The 21,121-nt window shown below is 42.9% G+C and overlaps 1 protein-coding gene and 1 long non-coding RNA gene across 3 annotated transcripts; one reads left to right on the top strand and one right to left on the bottom strand.

Moving 5' to 3' along the window:
- Window positions 1–1,030: 1,030 nt before the first annotated feature.
- Window positions 1,031–3,527, bottom strand: LOC310707692. 2 transcript variants are annotated; one of them, XR_014526648.1, is made up of 4 exons: window positions 3,419–3,527; window positions 1,790–1,988; window positions 1,259–1,355; window positions 1,031–1,155 (listed from the first exon to the last, which is right to left on the bottom strand). It is a non-coding gene; the product is annotated as an uncharacterized lncRNA (long non-coding RNA). The 2 variants fall into 2 exon arrangements; XR_014526649.1 differs by lacking the exon at window positions 3,419–3,527 and adding an exon at window positions 3,222–3,409.
- On the top strand, window positions 2,000–19,173 carry LOC310707689 (uncharacterized protein). The gene is made up of 8 exons (XM_083505039.1): window positions 2,000–2,771; window positions 3,726–3,856; window positions 7,701–7,826; window positions 10,853–11,073; window positions 11,653–11,738; window positions 12,443–12,967; window positions 17,148–17,437; window positions 18,860–19,173. Exons 1-4 carry the CDS (start codon window positions 2,683–2,685, stop codon window positions 10,894–10,896), a joined length of 390 nt encoding a protein of 129 aa, XP_083361165.1. The 5' UTR covers window positions 2,000–2,682; the 3' UTR covers window positions 10,897–11,073; window positions 11,653–11,738; window positions 12,443–12,967; window positions 17,148–17,437; window positions 18,860–19,173.
- The last annotated feature ends 1,948 nt before the right edge of the window (window positions 19,174–21,121 follow it).

Raw genomic sequence — 21,121 nt, 5'->3', positions numbered from 1 at the left:
ACTCGTATACCATTTTGCTCAGAAGAACCTTAGCTCGAGAACACAAAACATACTTTATGTGGCCCTGAAGTGCTTTGGGGGGACAATGAATTGTGCATGCCCACACTAGGCACCCTTTGAAAGCAGCGTCAACTGCCTTGGATGGGGCATTGCAGGTCAACCAGGGCAACGTCCCATACGAGGGAACCCTCTGTTTATATGCCTCTCTGCTTCCCAAGAAGCATGTGCCAGCTCTGAGGACATGGCTGTAATTTAGAGCAGGGGAAACGTGAGCCAAACCTATGCATGCCTATGCAGAGTTTCTTGCACAAAAAGCCTTCTGTCCAAGAATGCATCTTTAGCACTATTATTACTAATTATTGGTTTCCTTCTCCCTCTTTAGACTTTAAAAGGGGGGAAGGCTATGAGGATGGGGAAGACCATCCTTCTTATAAATGTGTGAAAATGGCTACCAACTATGGAAAAAAATAAAATAAAAGCAATTAGTAGCTGAACTGGCTGCTGGCGTAGCCACAAAAGCTTTTCAGTCAAATTGCTTCTTGGCCTAACAGTTTCTGTGGCTAACATTCAAGTCCGTTTCTTGAGGCTGGCTCATCTTTATCACACCATCCTCCTTTGGAAGAGGTTTGTTAAAATCGTCTGGAGTTTAAAGGGGATGGATTTGGCTGTCTCAGACTGTGCCTGAGCATGTCAGGTGGAACCCAGCCCTCCATTTTATTCACTGATCATAAATTAGTTGCAATGAAATTGGGAAAGTTACTACCACATTCACCCTGGTGTTACTGCGTTCTTCAGACATCAGCCGATGGGCTCTTACTCTGGAAACATGTTTTGAAGCTTGAATCTCTGACCTAGATCTCAAAATTCCTGTGGTAACGTATGTTTTGGCACATAAACACATTTGGACTCTGCTGAGCAAGGACTTTGCTCAACTCCAGCTGGGTTTTTAAATGTTTCTTTAGCCGATAGACATCTTTTCCTGAAAAGAAATCCAGTTCCAAAATGAAGGAAAACCAATTGTACAAGCAGAAACCTTAATCTGGTCTTTATTTTATTTTTTTCTAATTAAGAGAATTATGCATATTTAATTAGTGTAATTCTGGCAGCAGAATTGGCCTCCTGTCAAAATCTATTTATTTAGATCATTTTCTTGCCCTAAAACAAGGAATCAGGACAACCATTAGGAAACAAGGTAGCAAATCCTGGCAGCAAAAAAATAATAACATAACATAAAAGGTCATCTCTTTATTTTTGTTACCTTGAACTAGAAAAAGAAAATAACTGGCCAGATGTGAAGATCTTATTAAGTGCCCATTTTGTAGATTTCATCTTGGACAAACATACTTCTATTGTTCCTGGAAAAAAGGGGATAATGGTCAAGGGATGGGCGGCAGATTTGTCTGCCAAAAAGCACTCTCCATCAACTTCTGCTACTGGTGGAACAAAGAAGCAGGTCACTTTCAGGACTCTAAGACGCAATCCAAGCAAGTTAAACATACTTAAGTCAACTGAAATCAGCTCAATTCTACATTGTGTTGGCTGGCAAGGTAAAAAGTAGGTATAAAAAGGATAATTCCTTGGATGACAAGATCCAAGTTTGGGGCAAATACCCTTTGGTGAGAGAACAACAGCAGAGATTTAAAATCACAAAATATACAGCAAAGTAAAGCATGGAAATAAGCATGGACCTTTACAATATGTATTCCCAAGTGAGTTCCAAAAATAATACCCTCTTCCCCCAACATAGGAAAAGACCACACATTTAGTAATTTAAAAACTGTTTACTTACCAAATCTCCAAAGGTCAGGCTCATTTTCCATACATTAGTCAGAAAGGTTGCACAGACGGTGAAACTTCGTTTAATTTCAAAGTAGTGAAGGTTCCTAAATTATTGGTATGGGAAGTCAAGAGTGACTTGTGAGAGCCATGCAGTCTGAGCTTGGAGTAACCGGCTAGCACCTCCTCAAACATTGAGCTTCTCTGGTAGTCTGGTGGGGTAAACAAAGGCTTGATTACCTAGTCTCTCTCAAAGTGATCTAAGCCTGGCAGGACAGCTTACTCTATGATCTTAACTCCTTAATGCATTCGTTTGACTTAAGCATGTTGGTTATATGAGGCTGGTAATCCCACAAATTGGACTGTAGAGTTGTATGATACCTTCCTCAACCCTCATCCCATAATGCCTTTGGGTGTCTGCTCTCAAATCAATCCTTCCATATGTTTAAATTTTCTCTTATTTTATATCATTTGTTTCTGCTAAGAATCCCAGGGCCCCTCAATTGTCATATGTTAGTTTCTCCGATACTTGTTCCTGTGCTGCTCTTTTATATCAGCAGAGAAGCAATGAAGGACAAAGAGGAGAGGGGAAACTCAGGCAGCAGAATACCTTGGGCCATCTCTGGCCGGAGGCTGGTCTACTTCCCACCTGTACACCTGAACCTTTTCCCAAGTGCAACAGCACCCCACTTTTCCCGTGCCCAAAGAAACTAGGGGAAAGCCAGGCATGCCACACACAACATCCCCCATTACGGTCACCAATAATAATTATTTTTAAAAGTTCTGCAGATGGTCTCCCTTTGCCTAGTCCCAGCACACCAATGAGATCACTCCAACAGCACTGAGCAACGACGGTCCCTTTTCACCCAGACCTATGAGATCATCGCCATCTCTTTGCTGCGTAAAATGATCACAATGGAGCTTTTCATGAAGCACGAAGCAGAGAGGGAGAGGAGGTCATCGAAAGCACCAAGAGGCTGGGATTCTTTTTTAAGGTCAGGGACCTTCTAAGGCTCGAGTTTCATGGCAAATGTGTTGGTGACAGAGTCCACACACACACACACACACACCACATGCCATCATTGTCATGAGGCAGCTTGCTTTTCTTTTCCAGTGTATTGAGGCCTGCTAATTGACAGTTGGTAAGCATGTCTCCAAAAGCCAGGGCCATGCGTGTGTGAGAGTTGGAAAGGAGTGCAAGGACGGCGAGGGGGGGGGGAATACTCTGAAGCGGCAGATGGCATTCTGCCACGTTCTCAAAGAATGGCTCGCCTGCGTGTCTAGCTGTCTGCTTGAACCTTGCCACAAAGTGCAGACTGGCTGCCCAGACACTCACAGACAAAATCAGTGTGGCAGGGAGGAGAAAAGTGAGGAGGGGAGGTTGAAGCCTCTCACAACATGGGGCTTCGCTGAGCCAGGCAGAGGGGCATCGCTCCCTTACTAACCATGTGGTACGTCAGGTAGAAGTGTATTTAAGAGGGTCGAGGGTAAAAAACAGCAACATACTAGTCATGGGAAATGGAGTTTGTTCTGGATGAGTTAGGAATCTGTTTTAGCTTCCCTTGAGCATTATTCCCCATTGGCTTTTTAAAAAAGGTTTTCCCCTTCTCTTCCCCCCACCCACCTTGCCCCTGCTGCTTACATTTACATTCCCCTTTTCATTTTCCTCACAATAAATAAATGATGCCAAGGAGTTGCCCAGACTAGTTTTCTGCACGGCATGCATGCTAATGCCCTACACAATGGAGCCAAAGGGAGAAGATCTAGAATTTTCTGTGCCAACTGCCACAACAGGGGACAAGGTAGCTGAGGAGAATTCAGCTCAGCTTTAAGCTACTTTCACTTATTGGACTGAATCATAGAGTCCTAGGGAGGAGGGGTAGGAGCTCATCCACACCTTCGCTTGATCTGTATTTTTATCATATTGTATACCAATTATTTTTTCTCAGGCCCAAGAGCTTTTCTCATTATTCCATGGCTAGGCCTTGCAAAACTCTGATCTTACCCGCTGAATCAGATCCTATCAGAAACGCAGAGAATCTGAAGAGAGACTTTGCTTCACCAAGCTTCAATTCAGCAGGTAAGATCGAATTTCCGCATGGCACAGCCACGGAACAATAAAATTATGCAATTATGTGGTTACAGTTGTCACACAATACTCTACATTTGTAAGAAATTGATATTTTAGTGCGGCAGCAGCTGCACTTTGGAACTCCCTGCCTATTGACATCAAGCAGGTGCCTTCACTGTACTCTTTGCAGCGTCTGCTAAAAACATTTTGTGCTTAGGTAAGCCTTTCCAGACCTGTAGAACATTGACATGTGTTTTAATCTGGTTTTCAGCTTATCATTGATTTTAATTATTTTGGAAAGGTTCTAAATTGTTCTCTTTTTATTGATTATTTTGTTGTTTTGTTCTTTTTGTATTCCACTTTGAGGTTTCTTTTACAATCAAGTGATATATACATTTTACGAAATAAATGAAATGGATGGATGGATGAAAACTGACACACACTAAAAACACACCAAGCAATATAAAATATATTTATTCTCCATTCCACATTTAGCTCACAGTTGCATGTTCCACAGGAGATAAGTTGCCCGTGTTAAACTGCCTTCCTGAATCAACCACCTCAGGTTATTCACATCAGCTAATAGCTAATAGTGGAATCAGTTCAGATATTTAGCCTTGAGTTCTCAGGTATGATTTATTGGTAGCGACATACATACATGTGTGAATGGGAAACTCCAACACAGCAGATGGTGCCTAAATATCTGAATTGCTTCAATGAACATTCCTGCAGCCCAGACATTTTTGACCCTTTCTCCTTGCCTTTAAGTGCTTCACTTCCACCGCGGCTCCGATGTATCGTAAGAAAATAATTGCCAGGTTGAAATGTTACCTTCTCTTCCATTATTTGGTAACATAATATTACTTACACATTGTACACAAGTGTATAATCAGATCTTTGAACCTCTAATTATATTCACTTGCCATTCTGCTTCATCCTGGACTAAACCTTAGGTACCACTTTTAAAATGAAAGGAAAAGCGATGGACTAAAAAAAGCAATGCCTTTTAAAAACTAGAGTACAAAAAAAATGGCAGGTTGTTAGTTTGGGTGTGTTCATAAGGAACTACAGGCACTCAACATTAGGCGCCATGTGCAGGAACAGCAGATTTTAGGCACCACAGCCCAGGTCTGAAACCTCAGAAGAACCAGCGTCTACATGGGAAGGGGTGGTGTTATGTACTGAGTTGAATAGGATCCTAAATGCAGCAGTCTGATTGGTCCTAGAACAATAGGATCCAAAATGCAGCAGTCTGATTGGACCTAGAACAATAGGATTCAGAATGCAGCAGTCTGATTGGTCCTAGAACAATGCAGCAGTATGATAGGTCTGCAGGAGCCACCCAATCCAGCTCCAGGTGGAAGTGAATCCACAACCTGATTGGCCTACAGGAGAATCCCAGAATTAGCCAATCACGTGCAGCCCATTGTGTAAAAAATGTATATAAAGCAGATATTTTGGGGAAACTTTCCTCCTCGCCACTATGAGCTGAATAAAGCTCATGAAATCCACTCTTGACTCTGAGTATATTTCAGGTGGCATGAAAGTCACCAAGATTATCAATAGTCTCATGCCTCAGCATCATGAAAATAATACAATGCCCATCATGTGACAGGAGTACAAGTCATTAGACACACACCTCCCTCTTGTGTTCTGGTGCTACCGCTGAATGGGCAACTTCAATGTTCACTCCTTGCTTCTGGTTCTTTAAGCCAGACAACCCTTCCAGTGCAGGACAATCCTCTGACAGCCCTTTAAATAGAGGAGGCAATGTATTTATTTATTTCAAGTACAGCCCACCATTCCTCCAAGGAATTCAAAGAAGCATGCAAGCTCCTCATTTTATCCTGTGAGGTTAGAAGTTTTAAAAGTGACAGGCCCAAACCCTGGGTCTCCAGGCCCTGATCCAGCACTCTAACCATTATGCCACAGTATAATGATTCCAGGGGTACCAGGCACACTTACTAGGGTCTGTATTCCTTTTGGACAAAGCGGCACAGCAGAGACTGTGGTGTCTTTATGATACATGGTTTATTTATATATATACACAGCTCTTCTCGTGTTCTTTCATCAAATGAATTGCCGGGGGGCGGGGGAGTTCAATGCACCTAAACAGGCTTTCCCAACTCTTTGCCATGTCCACCCCCATTGCCCACCCCCTCCACACACACACCAGAAGTTGTGCTTGAGGTTGGGCTCTAATGGCATGCAATCAGACACAGTTGTGCGGCGGAGGAAAAAATTGGAATATCTGTGTACTTTCCAGCATTGCATTTCAGAGCACATACCTCAACAGGCTTTAAGAGTCTAGCAGAATTTGAGATGCATATTGCTTGCTATATATAACAATATATTACACACACATGATGACTTTATTAATATTTAATACATTTTAAACATAAGCAAATGCCTTATAAAAGTATATGCAGTGCAGGAAATAATTCCATTTCCTCTTTTCGAGTAATTATGCCAAACAAAGAGGGAACTTTAACCTGTTTTATAAAGCTAGGCATTATATATAGTGATGTGAGATATATATAAAAACTATAACTAACTATATATATAAAACTATATAAAAACATATATAGTTATATATGCACTTTTATATCTATATTTATATCTAATCTATATCGCACACACACAAATATATATATATATATATATGACACATTCTTAGTGAGTATCGTTGAAAACCATAACTAAAAAGTTATACTTGGTATACTGAAATGTGTTTATGCATAATCTGCTCTAGTGTATGTGTGTAAAAATATGAATATGTATGTGACACAAAGTTATAATTATGTGTTTTCTGATGGTATAGAATTATGGCCCCTTGTTAGTGTCTTGCCCATGCTCAAAAGCAAAATCGGACATTCACAGGAGACAGCATGCATAACAGGTTAACAAAAGATATAAAATTTGCCCAGAAAAAACCAACCTGTTCTACAAAAGAGATCAGAACCTATAATCAGGGTGTCTAATATAATCTCATCTGAGCTGCTTGTTGATCCTACTAAAAGTTAGTGGGAAAGCTCAGCAACAAGAGCACACACTTTGCTTGTAGATAGTCTCAAACTCAATCCTTTGGCTAATGTGCTGCACTTGGTTTGATGCAGGCATGGCCAAACGTGGCCCTCCAGCTGTTTGGGGACTACAGTTCCCATCATCCCTGACCACTGGTCCTGTTAGCTAGGGATGATGGGAGTTGTAGTCCCAAAACAGCTGGAGGGCCAAGTTTGGCCATGCCTGGTTTGATGGATGGGATCTCAACTTGTTCAGGCACGGCCAGCATCACTGAGCACCCAGCAAGTGTCAGGTGGTAGGTCAAAGGTGCTGAGCCCCACTTCCCATACTGGCATTGCTCCAGCTTACCTGGACAATGCTGGGGTAGGACGGTGGTGAGGTTGGGGCTGTGAGGATGCCGTGGCTAGAGTGCTGGATTTGCTCCACCAGCATTTCACACAGCCATGACCTTGCCACAGCCTGGTCCAGGTAAGCTGCAGCAACCATAGTGTCCTGAGGGCAGCCTTGCCCAACTTGCCACTAATGCAAGCACCAGCTGAAGCTCTCATCCCCAGTGGCAATCCCTGACCCATATGCGAGAGACACGTCTGGTTTTGCTGCTATTGGTGCACCAATATTGGTGCTATTGGTGCTTCTCTCTGCACTCCTCCCAGCAGTCATTCCTTCTCTGGTCAACAGCTGGATGACAACAAGTCAAAACGGGCCTATTGAGAATCTCTTTCCCAAGTCTTCCAAAAACCTGTATGTGAACTACTGAGCAGCAACCTCACTTGATTAGCACATTTGTATTTATTTATTGAGAACAAATACCATTTGGGGTTTTTTGCAGCAGATCCCATAACTACGTGCTCAGAAGTAAGTCCCTCTGAGTTCAAAGGGGCTTACTCCCAGGTAAATGGGCCTAGGACCGCAGAGTTAACACCGAATGGGAGCATGCTTCAGACATGGAACAATGGTAAGCAAACAAAACCAGTGACTCTCCCTCCCTTCTTTCTCCAGGCCTCCTCCCCATCTAATGGCTCATGAAAGAGCCTGAATTTAAAATGGTTTTGCTGGGCTAAGAAATCATTTCACAAAGTAGCACTTGGCTGAAAATGTGGCCACGTTTCTCTAGCCTGTAATTGAGCAAAGGTTTCATTTCCTCCCTGCTGACTGAAGCCTGTGGCTCCATGACCGGTAGAGCTGCTCAGATGACAAGTGCCACACTGACAGAATCTTTTACACTTTGCCCTTTAGACTTGCTGTGAGCATAGGTAGATGATAAGGTGGTTAAAAACGCACCTGAGCCTCATCTAGATCTGCAGTTGCCAGTAGCAGAGCAGCTGTTATGGAAGATTGCCCTAAAATTGCCCGCCTAGAGGCAGCCAAGGAACAGAGACCTCTACTCTGCAAAGAACTGGAAACCCACAAACGTTTGCACTTATAAAAAAAACAAAAAACCAACCCATTGCCACCAAAATAGGGTTAAACTTGCTTGACCTGATTGCCAGTAGCCTGGCTAATTGCTATTCCTACATGGCCAGTTTTAAAAGAATAAGTTTGAGTGTTGTTGCATATGTTTATATGCTTTAACATTTGCTCACATCTGCAAATTGGCAAGGCCCCTGTATTTTTCTCTGGCGCAGGTGGAAACCCTCGAGCCTTGCTGAAATCAAGCAACACTCAAGTATCATCTTAGTTGCTTTTATGAAACTGGGGCTTGGGCTAAGGAAGTTGTGCTCCATTTGTATGCAGCGTGTCTTTGTGTCTTCTAGACTGCAATACCATGCACATTCGCTGGGAGTAAGCCCCATTACGGGAACTTACTTCTGAGTAAACATGCCACAACTATGCTGTCAGAAATGGTTTTTACACTGGCTTTTAGCTTTGTGTGAAACTTTGCCTGTTTACTAGACCTGTTTACTTTTTTAAAAAACACCCACTTAATAATAATAATAATAATAATAATAATAATCTGATTGGATACAGTGGCCTGCCAAATACCTCTGATAGTGGAGGCCTACACATGTCTGCTCAAAAGTCCCATTGGGTTCAGTGGGGCTTAGTCTTCCTTGAGCCATCACGGCCTGCAGCTATTGATAGACCTATATTCCATGAATTAATCTAATTATTGCTGGTTTTTAATCTTGATAAACCATGTATTCTGAAGAAATCAACACTAGAGCAGGGCGCCGGTTCCTGGGGGCAGAATCATTTTGAGACCCCTCTATATTTGGGGGGTAGGTGCCATTCTTGCCTCCCCGCCCCCCATGTCCCCAAAGTACAAAGTACTGAGCAGGGCATGGCTCCAGAGGCTGACTCCTCCTCCTCTTCCTCCTGCTGCTGCTGCAGAGCAGAAGGAGGGTCTAAGTAGCCTCCTGCTGCTAGTAGTCCCAAGAGGAGGAGGAGGAGCCGCCGCTGTGTTTGGCACCACCCCTGGAATTTCTCAATAGAATGTTCCACACATGCTAGACTGCAGAGTTATTAAAGCTGCCTCTTTGTCTTAGAAGGATAGTTCACAAAGTTCTGTAAGATTTGGTGTTTTCTGGAAAGTAAACCTGAAGCTCCTTACTATTTAATATTTCTAAAGCTGGGCTTAATGGGAGGGATCACTGCCAGTTTGCTTTATAGAAAAGGTAAAGGGACCCCTGACCATCAGGTCCAGTCGTGGCCGACTCTGGGGTTGCGGCGCTCATCTCGCTTTATTGGCCGAGGGAGCCGGCATACAGCTTCCGGGTCATGTGGCCAGCACAACTAAGCTGCTTCTGGCGAACTAGAGCAGCACACGGAAACGCCGTTTACCTTCCTGCCGGAGCGGTACCTATTTATCTACTTGAACTTTGACGTGCTTTCGAACTGCTAGGTTGGCAGGAGCAGGGACCGAGCAACGGGAGCTCACCCAGTCGTGGAGATTCAAACCGCCAACCTTCTGATCGGCAAGTCCTAGGCTCAGTGGTTTAACCCACAGTGCCACCCGCGTTCCATAGTTTGCTTTATAAATCCATCCAAATAGAAGGATAGCGTTGTGATGGTAGCCTAGCATAATTCTTGGGATGGGGAAGGGGGGTTTATATAAAAAAGTACCTGTCAGAAAGGAAATCCCCTCCCTCACCTCAGTCCATCACCAAGAGCATCTATGTTAATGGCTATTATCACATCTCATAGCAATGAATTCCAAGAATTAATTATGCACTGCACAATCAAATTCTGTTGCATAAGCAAGTATGTGTCATATAATCAGCACCCATTGACAGAATGGTAAGATCACCTGGTTTGATTTTATTTTAGCTCGTCTTCTGTGATTAACAATAGCAACTAAACACAATACAGGTGTTTAAATGAATTGGAAAACTATGTGAATTAGCAATTGACCAAGAATCTGATAAAAAATAAAATCAATAAATACTGTTCCCTACAACATGGGAATAATAATAACATGCTAAATACTTGCTTCCCTTGGCAGAATGTTGTGCCTACCAAACCAATTGTGATGCCTTAGAAGGGGTCTGCTCCAATTTTCACCTGAAAAGGCTCTGAAACACTGCTATAAGATAAAGCTGTGTTGAGGAAATGGATCTTGTTAAATAATGACCCACATCCCTTGACTGAGTCCCCCAGAAACATGGCAGCCTAACAGACATAAGATATTGGGGGACAATAAGAGATTCACTCCTAAATAAATGAATGTGCTCTTCTAATTATACTGTACAGTTCCAATTTGTATTTGAGGAGGACATTTCCATAATAACAAAGCTGGAGCGGTTGGGGGCTAATGACACAGATTGGTCCTGAGGTTTCATTTCTTTGTTACAAAAGTCCTTCCAGTGGCAGCACTTTGATGTTGGACAGCATGGCAATGCACTCTGTAACATGCATTTTCTCCAGCTCTCCACAGTGAGTATGAAATCAGCTCACTAGCTCCAGTTTAGACTATTGCACTGTTTCTAAGGCCTAGATTCCTCCCTCTTTCTTCCTCTTCTTTCTTTTTATCTTTTTTTCCAGGACCACACATATCAACCAGTAAGTGTTTCTCTGCTGTAGAATAGAAGAGTCTGCAAAGAGTTTGATAAATAGAAGAGTCTGATAAGTTTGATGGCCTCAGCAGCTGCTTCTGAAAAAGAAAAGGAAACCATTTCAAAATAATCTGGCTTCAAATTCAGATCATGCTATAGGAAGAGCTGAACCATTGCCTAGAGTGGGACTGGATGAGGGTCAATAAACTGGTAAGACAGAGTTGGTGCCTGGTTTATTGGGAGTGGGGTAGCATTTCACCTTAAGGTCTGTAGGTTCAATCAGGTCTGTCCCTGTCTTTAGGGGCTCAAGTGGCCGTGGTGGCATTAAACCCCCTTCATCAGCTAAGACTGGTGCACTAGCTGTGACCTCGTCCAGGCAGAGATAACCTAGCCACAATTTTTCATGCTCCAGTGACACACCTTTTAGAATATTACAAAACACAGTCTATGGGGCTGCCCTTGAAGATAGTTTAGACAGTACAATTAGTACAAAATATAGCATCTAGGTTACGTACCTGGCATATGGCACTCATCTTCCCAGCCTTGAATGAGTGCCCTGGGTCCCAGTCCATTTCCAGGTTCAATGACAACCCCCTCACCCCGTGCCTTGTTATCGGTTTGTTTTGTTCTTGTTTTTATTATGTATTTTGTGTTTCTGTCTTATATTGTTATGCTGTGAATCACCCTGAGATAAATAAATAATAATGTCAAATGCTGGTTTTAACTTTGAGAACCCTAAATGACTTTGAAGCAGGGTCCCTTAATAATTACTTTCTCCCTTATGTGCAGGTCTCTTCATCAGAGGCCCTTCTGTCGTTCCCACAGATGTGAGGTGGATTGTGACGCAAGACAGGAACCCAGACACATCCCATAATGTATTGCAATATATTAAAAGGCACAACCTGGAACCCTGGCAAACTTGGAATTGCCAATTCATATTACACTGATGTTTGGCGAAATGTACAAAATTTCACGAGAGCCTAGAGAGGGCAGTGCAGAAAACAGATATATTATAATATTATCTTCTATTGCCGAGCAAGAAAGACACAGATACAATTAGATACAAATGTGTTGCAATATAGTCCATTTATAAATTGTTTCCCATAGAATATCTCAATACAATTTCACAGTAAAAATAATTCCATATTTTAAAAACTATTTCAAATCCAATACAGTTATCCTGTTCATGCAAGGACTTCCACTCCCTCTCCTCTCCCCATGTACCCTTCTGCCCCCCAACTCTACTCTGAAGGGAGCCCCAGGGCAGATTTGAGAATGTGAAGGGCAGGAGGGGAAGTTGCATTGTGCAAGCAGAAGTCATTGTCCTACAGGGATAGAACACGCAAACAGCGATGAAAATATATATGCATCTGTGCACACATGCATTGTGTGTGTGTGTGTGTGTGTGTGTGTGTGTGTGTGTAGATTACTAGATTGTGAAACAAGACTCTTGGCTGATAATCATAGCTAAACTAAAATTGTTCAAATAATCCACTTCCCTTCCCTTGAACAATTGAACTGAGCAAAGGGACAGGAAATAAGGAAAGGTCAGATTTGCATGCTTTGTTTGTTTCCTTAGATTTTCCATAGTTGTGGAACTGAATGTCCAGCATTTGAAGATCAAGTTCACCCTTTAGGCTTGCAGTTGCAACCCTCTTCAGAATAAGAACTCAAATGGGGCCTTTGTAAAGAAATAGATATACACAAAACCATGATGTCTTCTCCCTGCTCTTGAGTGATGTCAAATGACCTCTCTACCCTCCAGCCTAAGCTGCTTTTCCAGACAGTGGATCAATCACTGTATTCCTAGGAGTGGTGTAAAATTCACCTTTTAGCAGACAGAGTTTGGCCCCTCTCACTAGGGACCCGAGCCGTGGACACTCAGAGCATCATTACATCAACCTAAGAGGAGAGCCGATTCCATCTGCAGTGTAAAGAGACACCAAACTATTCATTTCTCCTCTCTTTCTCTCTCTGTGTCAGTTTAAAATCCTTTAATTCATTGTATAGTACTTTGCAAACCATAAACAACTTAAGAAGGAATACTCTTCCTAAAAACAACTTGGCCTCCTCAAAACAAGTCTCATGGAAGACTGACTTAAGAGTAAGTAGGCTAGTCAAAGTGATTTGTCAATCTCAGCTTTAATGTGCAAAACATTTTCTAATCCTCCTGTCATTCAGCCTCTCAATAGTCTGTCATTCCCATTTTCTCTCATGGGATGCTGAAGTCTGAGGGCCAAATGAGATGTGGCAACAGAATGTATGAATCACTCTCAGCTCTCTCTAAACTTTTGGAAGTAGCAGCCACTGTGTGTATATGTAGAGAGGGGGATTGAAGTCAGGACTGCAGCATAGGGGAAGGGTATTGGTTTGTTTTTTTACCAGACAGCATCCTGGAACCCACATAGGTAGGGCATATGTCACCCAGTTCACTGCTCTTAAGTTGAAGTGCTAGGAACGTGATGAAATCTGTCTCACACTGAATACAATGGGGCTTTGAGGAGGGGGCTTCACCTTTCGCTGGGTTGGACCCATTATTTATTTTAAAGGTGTGCATCCTGCCTTTCCTTCACTTTATCTCTTAGTTGGCTTGCATAATTATAAGCCTGTATAAGCAAAACAAGCTGAAAAACAGGAACAGACACACAATTATTGTGAGAATCACTGTACAAAATGGCAGATCAATCAAATGCATTCTGTAATTACCATCAATCCTTGGGAGGGGTAATTTAAAAAAAAAATCACCAGGCACTTAAGGGATAGGGGGTGGGGGTGGGACAGGACTGAGACAGGTATGTTTCCTTAGGGAGTTTTCATTTATTTGTGCATTTATTAATGCATTTATTTATCAATTTTATATTCCGCCCTTCCTCCCAATGGAGCCCAGAGCAGCAAACAAGTGATAACAACATCTTTAAAGTCACCCAGCACCCACCTTGTCGTCTTTCCTGTCTTGAACAAAAGCTGTGTGTTTTGTTTTGTTTAATTGCCCCCAGCTTTTTAATGCATTTACATTTAAACCCTTCCTTACTTGGGTGTTTGTACCACCAGTGGTTTTTTTTTTCTGGGAGGACACAGGGGTACACATACCCCTAAACATTTTGTGAATCTAAGTTTGGCCCCCTTGAGGGGCAGTATTTCAATATGAGTGGGAAAATGAAAGTACCCCTAAATATTTTTTTAGGGGGGAAAAGCATTGTGTACCACTGAGCTCACTGGCAGTTGCTACTTAGTATGCCTAGGGCTGCGATGCACAGCTGTGATCAAAATCTATAATCCTTTCCAGGTTTTGTATTCTGCATTATGCTTTCGTATCATTAGAGTGTTTTCTTTTTGTTTACTACACAAACGTATTTTGTTTGAAGCTGTTTCCTTGATGGAGATAACAAGGTGCCCTGGGAATACCTATCAATCCAGCAGGGAAGGTGTGGCATAACAGTCACGGAAACACATAAAACAAATGAAGGCTCAAAGGGGCCACAACCGAAAAGTCCCTGTCACTGGTGGCCATCCACCCAGCCTCTGAAGAGGGGTGGGAACTGGAGAAGGGCCTCAGCGGATGATCACAGTAAATGCACATGCTTGTGCCTCTACATTTGCTCAAGTAAGAGATCATCATGGCCAGTGTACTGTCCTCTGAATCATTTGCAAGCAGACTCTTTAATGGATGTATTTACCTATGCCCCGGAAGAGAGGCAACTGGACACTTGGGAAATCAAAACTATTTATATTATGTTGCTACATTTTTTATCCTGTTCCTCTTGGTCAGGGTGACAGGCATGGCTTTCCCCTCCCTCTTCCATCCTCTCAACTAGGGATTGGCAGAAATTTGATTCAGTTTGCATCTGAAGGGGATCTTACCAAATTCACACTTTCTGAAAAATGAACTGAAACATAGCCATCCTTCAAAATCCACCCTCTCCCAGATTTTATAGTGCGTTTTCCCCAGTCAAGCAGTGTGTACAGAAAGGGTAAAGTAAATACACATGCTAGTGAAAGCAGTGAAATGACTTTAGATGGGGATATTTATGGGGGGGGTTCCTTTGGGGGGGATTCCCTGCCCCCCAGCCCTAACTTGAGCTTCCAGGAATTGAATCTGAGATTTTCTGCATGCAGGGCAGATGAGCCATCACTCTGCTATGGCCATTCCCACATAATATTTTTATAAGGTGAACTTTGTTTAGAGTTTTTAATCTTCTGAACCTCTTTTCATATTGTTTTTCTCAATATTGTTGTTCTGTTAGGATATAGTTTCAATGAACATTTTAATTTCTGTAAGCTACTCCAAGTAACTGAGTTTATTAAATAAATAGGACAGGATTGAAAACTTTGAATACATAAATTAAAAAAAAAGAATTACTTCTAAAGAACACCTGTACCTTATTTAGACCTGTTTTCATTCAGACATATAACAGCACCATTATACAGCAAGATATGGCAAAATCTGCAAAGGCTGAGTTTATAAGGTTTTATCATTTCACATTTTGATAGGAATTTAACTGCCTCCCTCAATGGACAGCCGCCATAGCGTTTGCTTCTACATTCTTAAGGGTGGGGTGTGCTTTGTGTTCTTCACAGTATTTGAGAATGAGTCACAGAGAATGAACTACCTATCACTCTCTGAAAAGGAATTTCCTTCATACAAAGAACTGAGGTCAATCTGTGATGGAGAGAGAAGCCAATAGATCGTTGATGGGGCATAAAAGTAAACTTTAGTTTCCACAGCTGCTTTCTGGCAGCCTGGTTGTGCAAATGCATTTTATGGAGCAAATAGCAGCTGTTGACCCCATTGCAATTAAAGCTGTATCTTAAGCTAGGACAGAGGTAGAGGCATTCAGCACTGACTTTTAGGCTCTTGCAAACCCTGTCAGATAGCCTTCCCCAACCTGGTGCCCAGCAGAGGTTTTGGGCTGGGCACGGTGGGAAATGCTAAATAGTGCTGCCTGCTGAGTGCCAAGGCATTACAGCTACCTCCACTTTTTCTACTCTAACTTTCTTCAGAAATGTCCTGTTGACTTAGCTTTCATTGTTTTTTTTTTAAAAAAGAGTATGGAGCCCCTGCTAGCATGGGGCCTGGTACATGTGTACCTCTTGCACCTCCCTGTTAGCAGCCCTGAACATGAGTAATTCAAAATTTCTATCAGTGATATAAGACAAGAACAGTGAGGTCACATCTGTGCCATACATTTAAAGCATTCTTACACCACTTTGACAGTCCATGGAGAAGCTTGGGAACTGTAAAGTGCTGGGAATTGTAGCTCTGTGAGGTCAGTGTCAATGACAAGCAACGGTTCTTGGAATTCTTTGGGAGAAGTCATGACTATTGAAAAAATATAAGAAATTTCTGTTTTAAATTTGTGAGGTTGATGTGACCTGAATGTCAGGCACGGCACTATGGGGCATGGAGGGGGGGGGGCGTTGGGTGCCACAGGGATCTGTAGGGAGGCACCAAAGTCTTTAGTGCAGTGGCTGCTGTGCATCTGGGGTTGGGATTCTGGGTGGCAGGGGAGCTTGTGGGCTTGTTGGTTCCTTGGTTGCTGCAGTGGGGCAGAGCCACTTCCAGTCCCTGAAATCAGCGGCTGCCCTAAGAAACTGAGATGGACCTACCTCATTTTGCTCTCAGCCAGCCCCCACCTGCCTACCCTGCTACTTACAATCAGTCCAGGGGGTTTCACTGTCTGTCAGCTTCTTCCTTCTTTGGTCTCAGTGTTAACTCCAGGGAATGGGAGGGTAGAAGTAGAATTAATTGACTCTGCCTCCCATTGGCTCTGGTTCCACCTTCTGTTGGGGCTTGAAGCCAGACACCCAACTATTCCCCAGTGTGCACCAGCCACCACTGAAGCAGGAGGGATGTGTAGTAAGGCAAAACGGACAAACAGATGAAGGGGAGGAAAGCACACAATGAGTGAGAGAGGTGGGTGGCAGGCAGAGAGAGAGAGAGAGAGAGAGAGAGCTCTAGACAAACTCCACCTACTGCTGACTATAGCTCCACACACTCCCAGCACCCAGCCCTTGGCAGATCCCTGCTGAGAGACTGTGGGCCTCCATGTCCAAGGCAAAATCTAGTGTGCTACTTCAGGGCTTCTTTACTGGCAGCTCAATATGCAACATTTATTGACTTGATTGGCCAAAAGTAACTGTGGCCAGGACAGTCTAGTGTGGCTGCAATTTCCTCTTGTCAGTAGAATGTTAATTAACCAGCCATTGGCTCTGTCAGACATTGCACCTCAGGCTGTTATGGTATTCCTGCTCCTATACCGAAGTTGCATTTCCTCTATTTTCAGAACCTCACCACGTCCTCTTCACCTTCTGGGCCTTGGCACCTGCCCTTCAGCTTTGCTTGGAACTTAACCTAGTTCAGATCTACTGCCTTCCCCTGAACAAGGGATATATTTGCTGTAATTACTTGCACAACCTTTTTTGATTCTATATATCTGAGGTTCCACTGAAGCTGCTTGGTTCCCGGTTCCTACTCTGCTGGCGATTATTGACCATATTGATGGATTAAGGCCAGGGATGACAGATTGCTTCCCTCACCCTGAAAACTCCAGGCTCAGTGACAAAAAGACAAATGGTGAAGACACTTTTTAATGTAATTCCTTCATATTTTGCCAGTGTTTTGTTCCTGTCCACATTTGGCCACAGCTGACTTTTCTCCTTTGCCTTTACTCTTCTTTGTTTGTAGAATGTAGCTTGTAAAACTTTTAGCTGGGCTCTCCAAAGCACCGTGTATATTGATAGTACTCCAAGTACCAGAGAGAAGAAACAACCAGGCTAACTGTCTCCCAAAAGTATGACAAAAATTAAATAGCCCGATGATGACATCACTGCAAAACAAACAAGGCCACCATTTTAATACCACTCATGTTGAATGCAATGAAGATTAACGGTATGTTTATTGCTTTTCGAAACAAGCAAACAAAACAACCCAGGTTGGTCTTTCCTAATGGAAAGTTTCAAACTTTACAAAACAAATTAAATTTGTGGGGGGAAATGTACAAAGATTTCCGAACAGAAGCAGAGCCAGTACAGTGGTACCTCAGGATGTGAACGGGATCTGTTCCGGAGCCCCGTTCACATCCAGAAGCAAACGTAACTAGTGACGGCACGTCTGCGCACGCATGCGTCGCTTTTTGCCACTTCTGCACATGACGATATTTTGAGCGTCTGCGCATGCGCAAGCAGCGAAACCCGGAAGTAAGACACTCCATTACTTCTGGGTTGCCATGGAGCGCAACTCGAACGCGCTCAACATGAAGCATATTCAACCCGAGGTATGACTGTACTCTAGCTTCTCAACAGCTGGGTCACTGTTGCCTACCAGGAAGGGTGGGGCAGTAGGGAGGTCAGAATGGTGCGAATGCACCACCAGAATCAATCTAGCCCTCTTCTATGGCACCAACCTCCCTGCTGCCTCACCTCCCTCACAGTAAGCAACAGCAACCCACCTGCAAGGAAGCTAGCTTAGTGGCTCTACCCCAGCTGATAAGTCGCTTCTGGATTTGAATGGCAGTACCCCTCCAATGAAAGTAGATATTTTAAAGATGGGCCACTGGTAAGAAAGAGCTGTCGTTTTTATGAAAAGCTTGGAAATATTCTTTGTACCCAATATTCACTTGCTTCCTGGAATGGCCTCCTAGAAGAGGTTCATCAGGCCCCAACATTTCATTCTTTTAGGCTAGGGATGGGGTGCCCTTCAAAGGTTTTTGGTCTACATAACTCACATCAATACTGACTGCTGGCCATGATGTCTGGAGCTGGTGGGAGTTGAGTCCAAAAACATCTGGACATAGCAGGTTCCCCAACCCTGTTTTAGGTGCTTGACTAAACCATGGCTCTTCCAGAAGGCTTTCAGTTGATTGTTCCTCTTGGCTTTGTTATACTAGTTATACTATAGCTCATATCATTTTATTGGTGGTACTTCAACATATATACATATATGTGTATATATGATGTGCTTTGAGGTATTGTGTGGTTGTTTCTATATCTTTTCCAGTGCTATGATATCATTCTTGAAGATGGAACAAGTAGAACTGTACACGGTCTTCCAAATGTGCCCACACTGGACAGTTATGCAGAAGCCCAAGGAGACTGGCAACTTTATTTTCAGTGCCTTCACTAACAATATGCTAGCTACACATAACAATGATAGCAAGATAAAGTAGGTCTGAACTGTTACCCTCTCACTTACCTGTGTTCAAATGACATTGTTTCCATCCTGCTCACTTTTCAAATTCTGTCTCACAGGATTGTCATGATTGCTGCAGTCAGATGATATTACAATTGCACACAGTGAATAAAAAAAAAAAACAAATAAGCCATTGAGTCTTTCATGATTTTAGTCAACTGTATGAATGAGAATTCAATCCATGAGCTCTTTGTTGATTTACACAGGTTGGCCCTGTAACATCAAGTTTCAAGATCTTAAGGTTATGCAACAGTACCAGAGTCTGCACTTTTCCCTCACAATACACGTGCACGCATGAACACACATCCACACTTGCTACAACTTGCAGTTGAAGCTGAACTTATCAACAGAAGCACATGGTAGCATTTGAGAGTGTGGCACTTACAGTACCGGCTAGTTTCTGCATTTTAGAACACATCGTTCTGTACTATTAATCCATCAAAACTGTCTGGAGTTGTAACAAAGACACCACTTTATTTATTATAGCACTCCCCTAGCAACATGTTCTCTGTGGAACCCAGGCCAAATCTACCAGGCCTGATCTATCCCCTACCTTAGTGTGTGAAAACTAAGTGCAATGATATTTACATCTGCAAAAAGCTAGGTCAAGTCTGTAGCAGCATTGAGACTTTGCAGTTCAGTTTACAATGTTTTACTTTAATAGATTTGCTGCTCCAGGCTACATTTGCGTGGTTTTTGACCAAGGCCCAGTTCAGATGAAATGCTGTATGCACAATAGTTTGTATTATAATATACTAGCAGAAAGTGCTTCGTATAGCCCAGCACTGCTGAGGGGGGCGGGGACCAGTGCAGTTTTGAAATCAGTGGTTAAAATCAGTGCAGTTTTGAAAGATTTAGTCCACCATTTTGATTAAATACAGCATGCAATTGAACCCAACAATAGACAAAAATCTCCTCTTTGATCTCAGGAACCGTCATGAAAAATTTGGTTACCATCCTTTTTCAAATGAAACCAAGTCCAGCAGTTCCCAGACCACTCATGAGGCAATCTGAAAAGAGAGATCTGGTCACAGTCCAAAGTCAAAGCACAAGAGACAAGGTCAAGGAACAGTCCAAGGTCAAAACAAAGGCCAGCCAAAGAGCTGGTACAAAGACATTCTAGCATTCTTTGCCAGGAACTGGGGGCTTTTAACCACGAACCTTTAGAGTCCCACCCACAGCAAAGTTGCAGACCATCTGGGCTGCATGAAGAGTTTGGTCTACTTGTGACAAACAGCTTCCCCACAAATAGTCTCTTACTCCTGAGGAGTCCATGTTCTCCAAATGGGCACTCTAGTATCTGGCATCTGAATGGGCCTGCATTTTTAGGTACTGGTGGTCCCCAGATTGGGTGGTGGCTCGGCCTCTGATTCTGTTCAGGGACCCTCTGTGTCTTGTAGAGGAGGTTGGGCTACTGTGACTTCTGAGAGATCTGTATCTCCTTGCTGTTCATTGTCAGAGTCTGTAATGTTTGCTCTGGGGAATGCCAAGTGTTCCTCTGGATAGGGTTCTTCCAGCAGCAGCCTAGCATTTAAATTATCTTCAGAAGTCTCCAAATTTTGAAAGGATCAGCAGCCCATCTTGATTCAAAATGGCGTCCAATGGTATCCAAAAGCTGCTCCTCAACTTCAGGAACCTTTGTGATAAATTGGGTGGCAATATTTTCAGAGATGTACAAATCAGTGCAATTTGAAACATTTCTGTCTGCCATCTTGATTCAAAATGGCATGTGATGATATCCTAACTGATTCCTCTATCTTGTGAGCTGATGCGCCAAGTTTGGTGACAAAATCTCAAGAGGTGTCCAAATAAGCGCAGTATGGAACGTTTCAGTTTGCTGACTTGATTCAAAATGGCATCCAATATTCAGACAAGCAGTTCCTCCACCAAGGGAACCCTTGTGCCAAACTGGATGGCAAGAGGTGTCCAAAACACAGAGAACAGATGGACAGAGAGACATGTCAATTTCCAAAATATGTAATAGATTTGGGGGCTACACAATATTTTGTTATAGGAAGCAGAAAAATCAATGTCTGTTTATTCATGTTAACCCTTTTTCTACACAGATAA

This window comes from Podarcis liolepis (assembly GCF_965112155.1).
Source record: "Podarcis liolepis genome assembly, chromosome: 5".
NCBI classification, from domain to species: Eukaryota; Metazoa; Chordata; class Lepidosauria; order Squamata; family Lacertidae; genus Podarcis; species Podarcis liolepis.
This window is presented reverse-complemented; position numbering and strand designations above follow the sequence as displayed.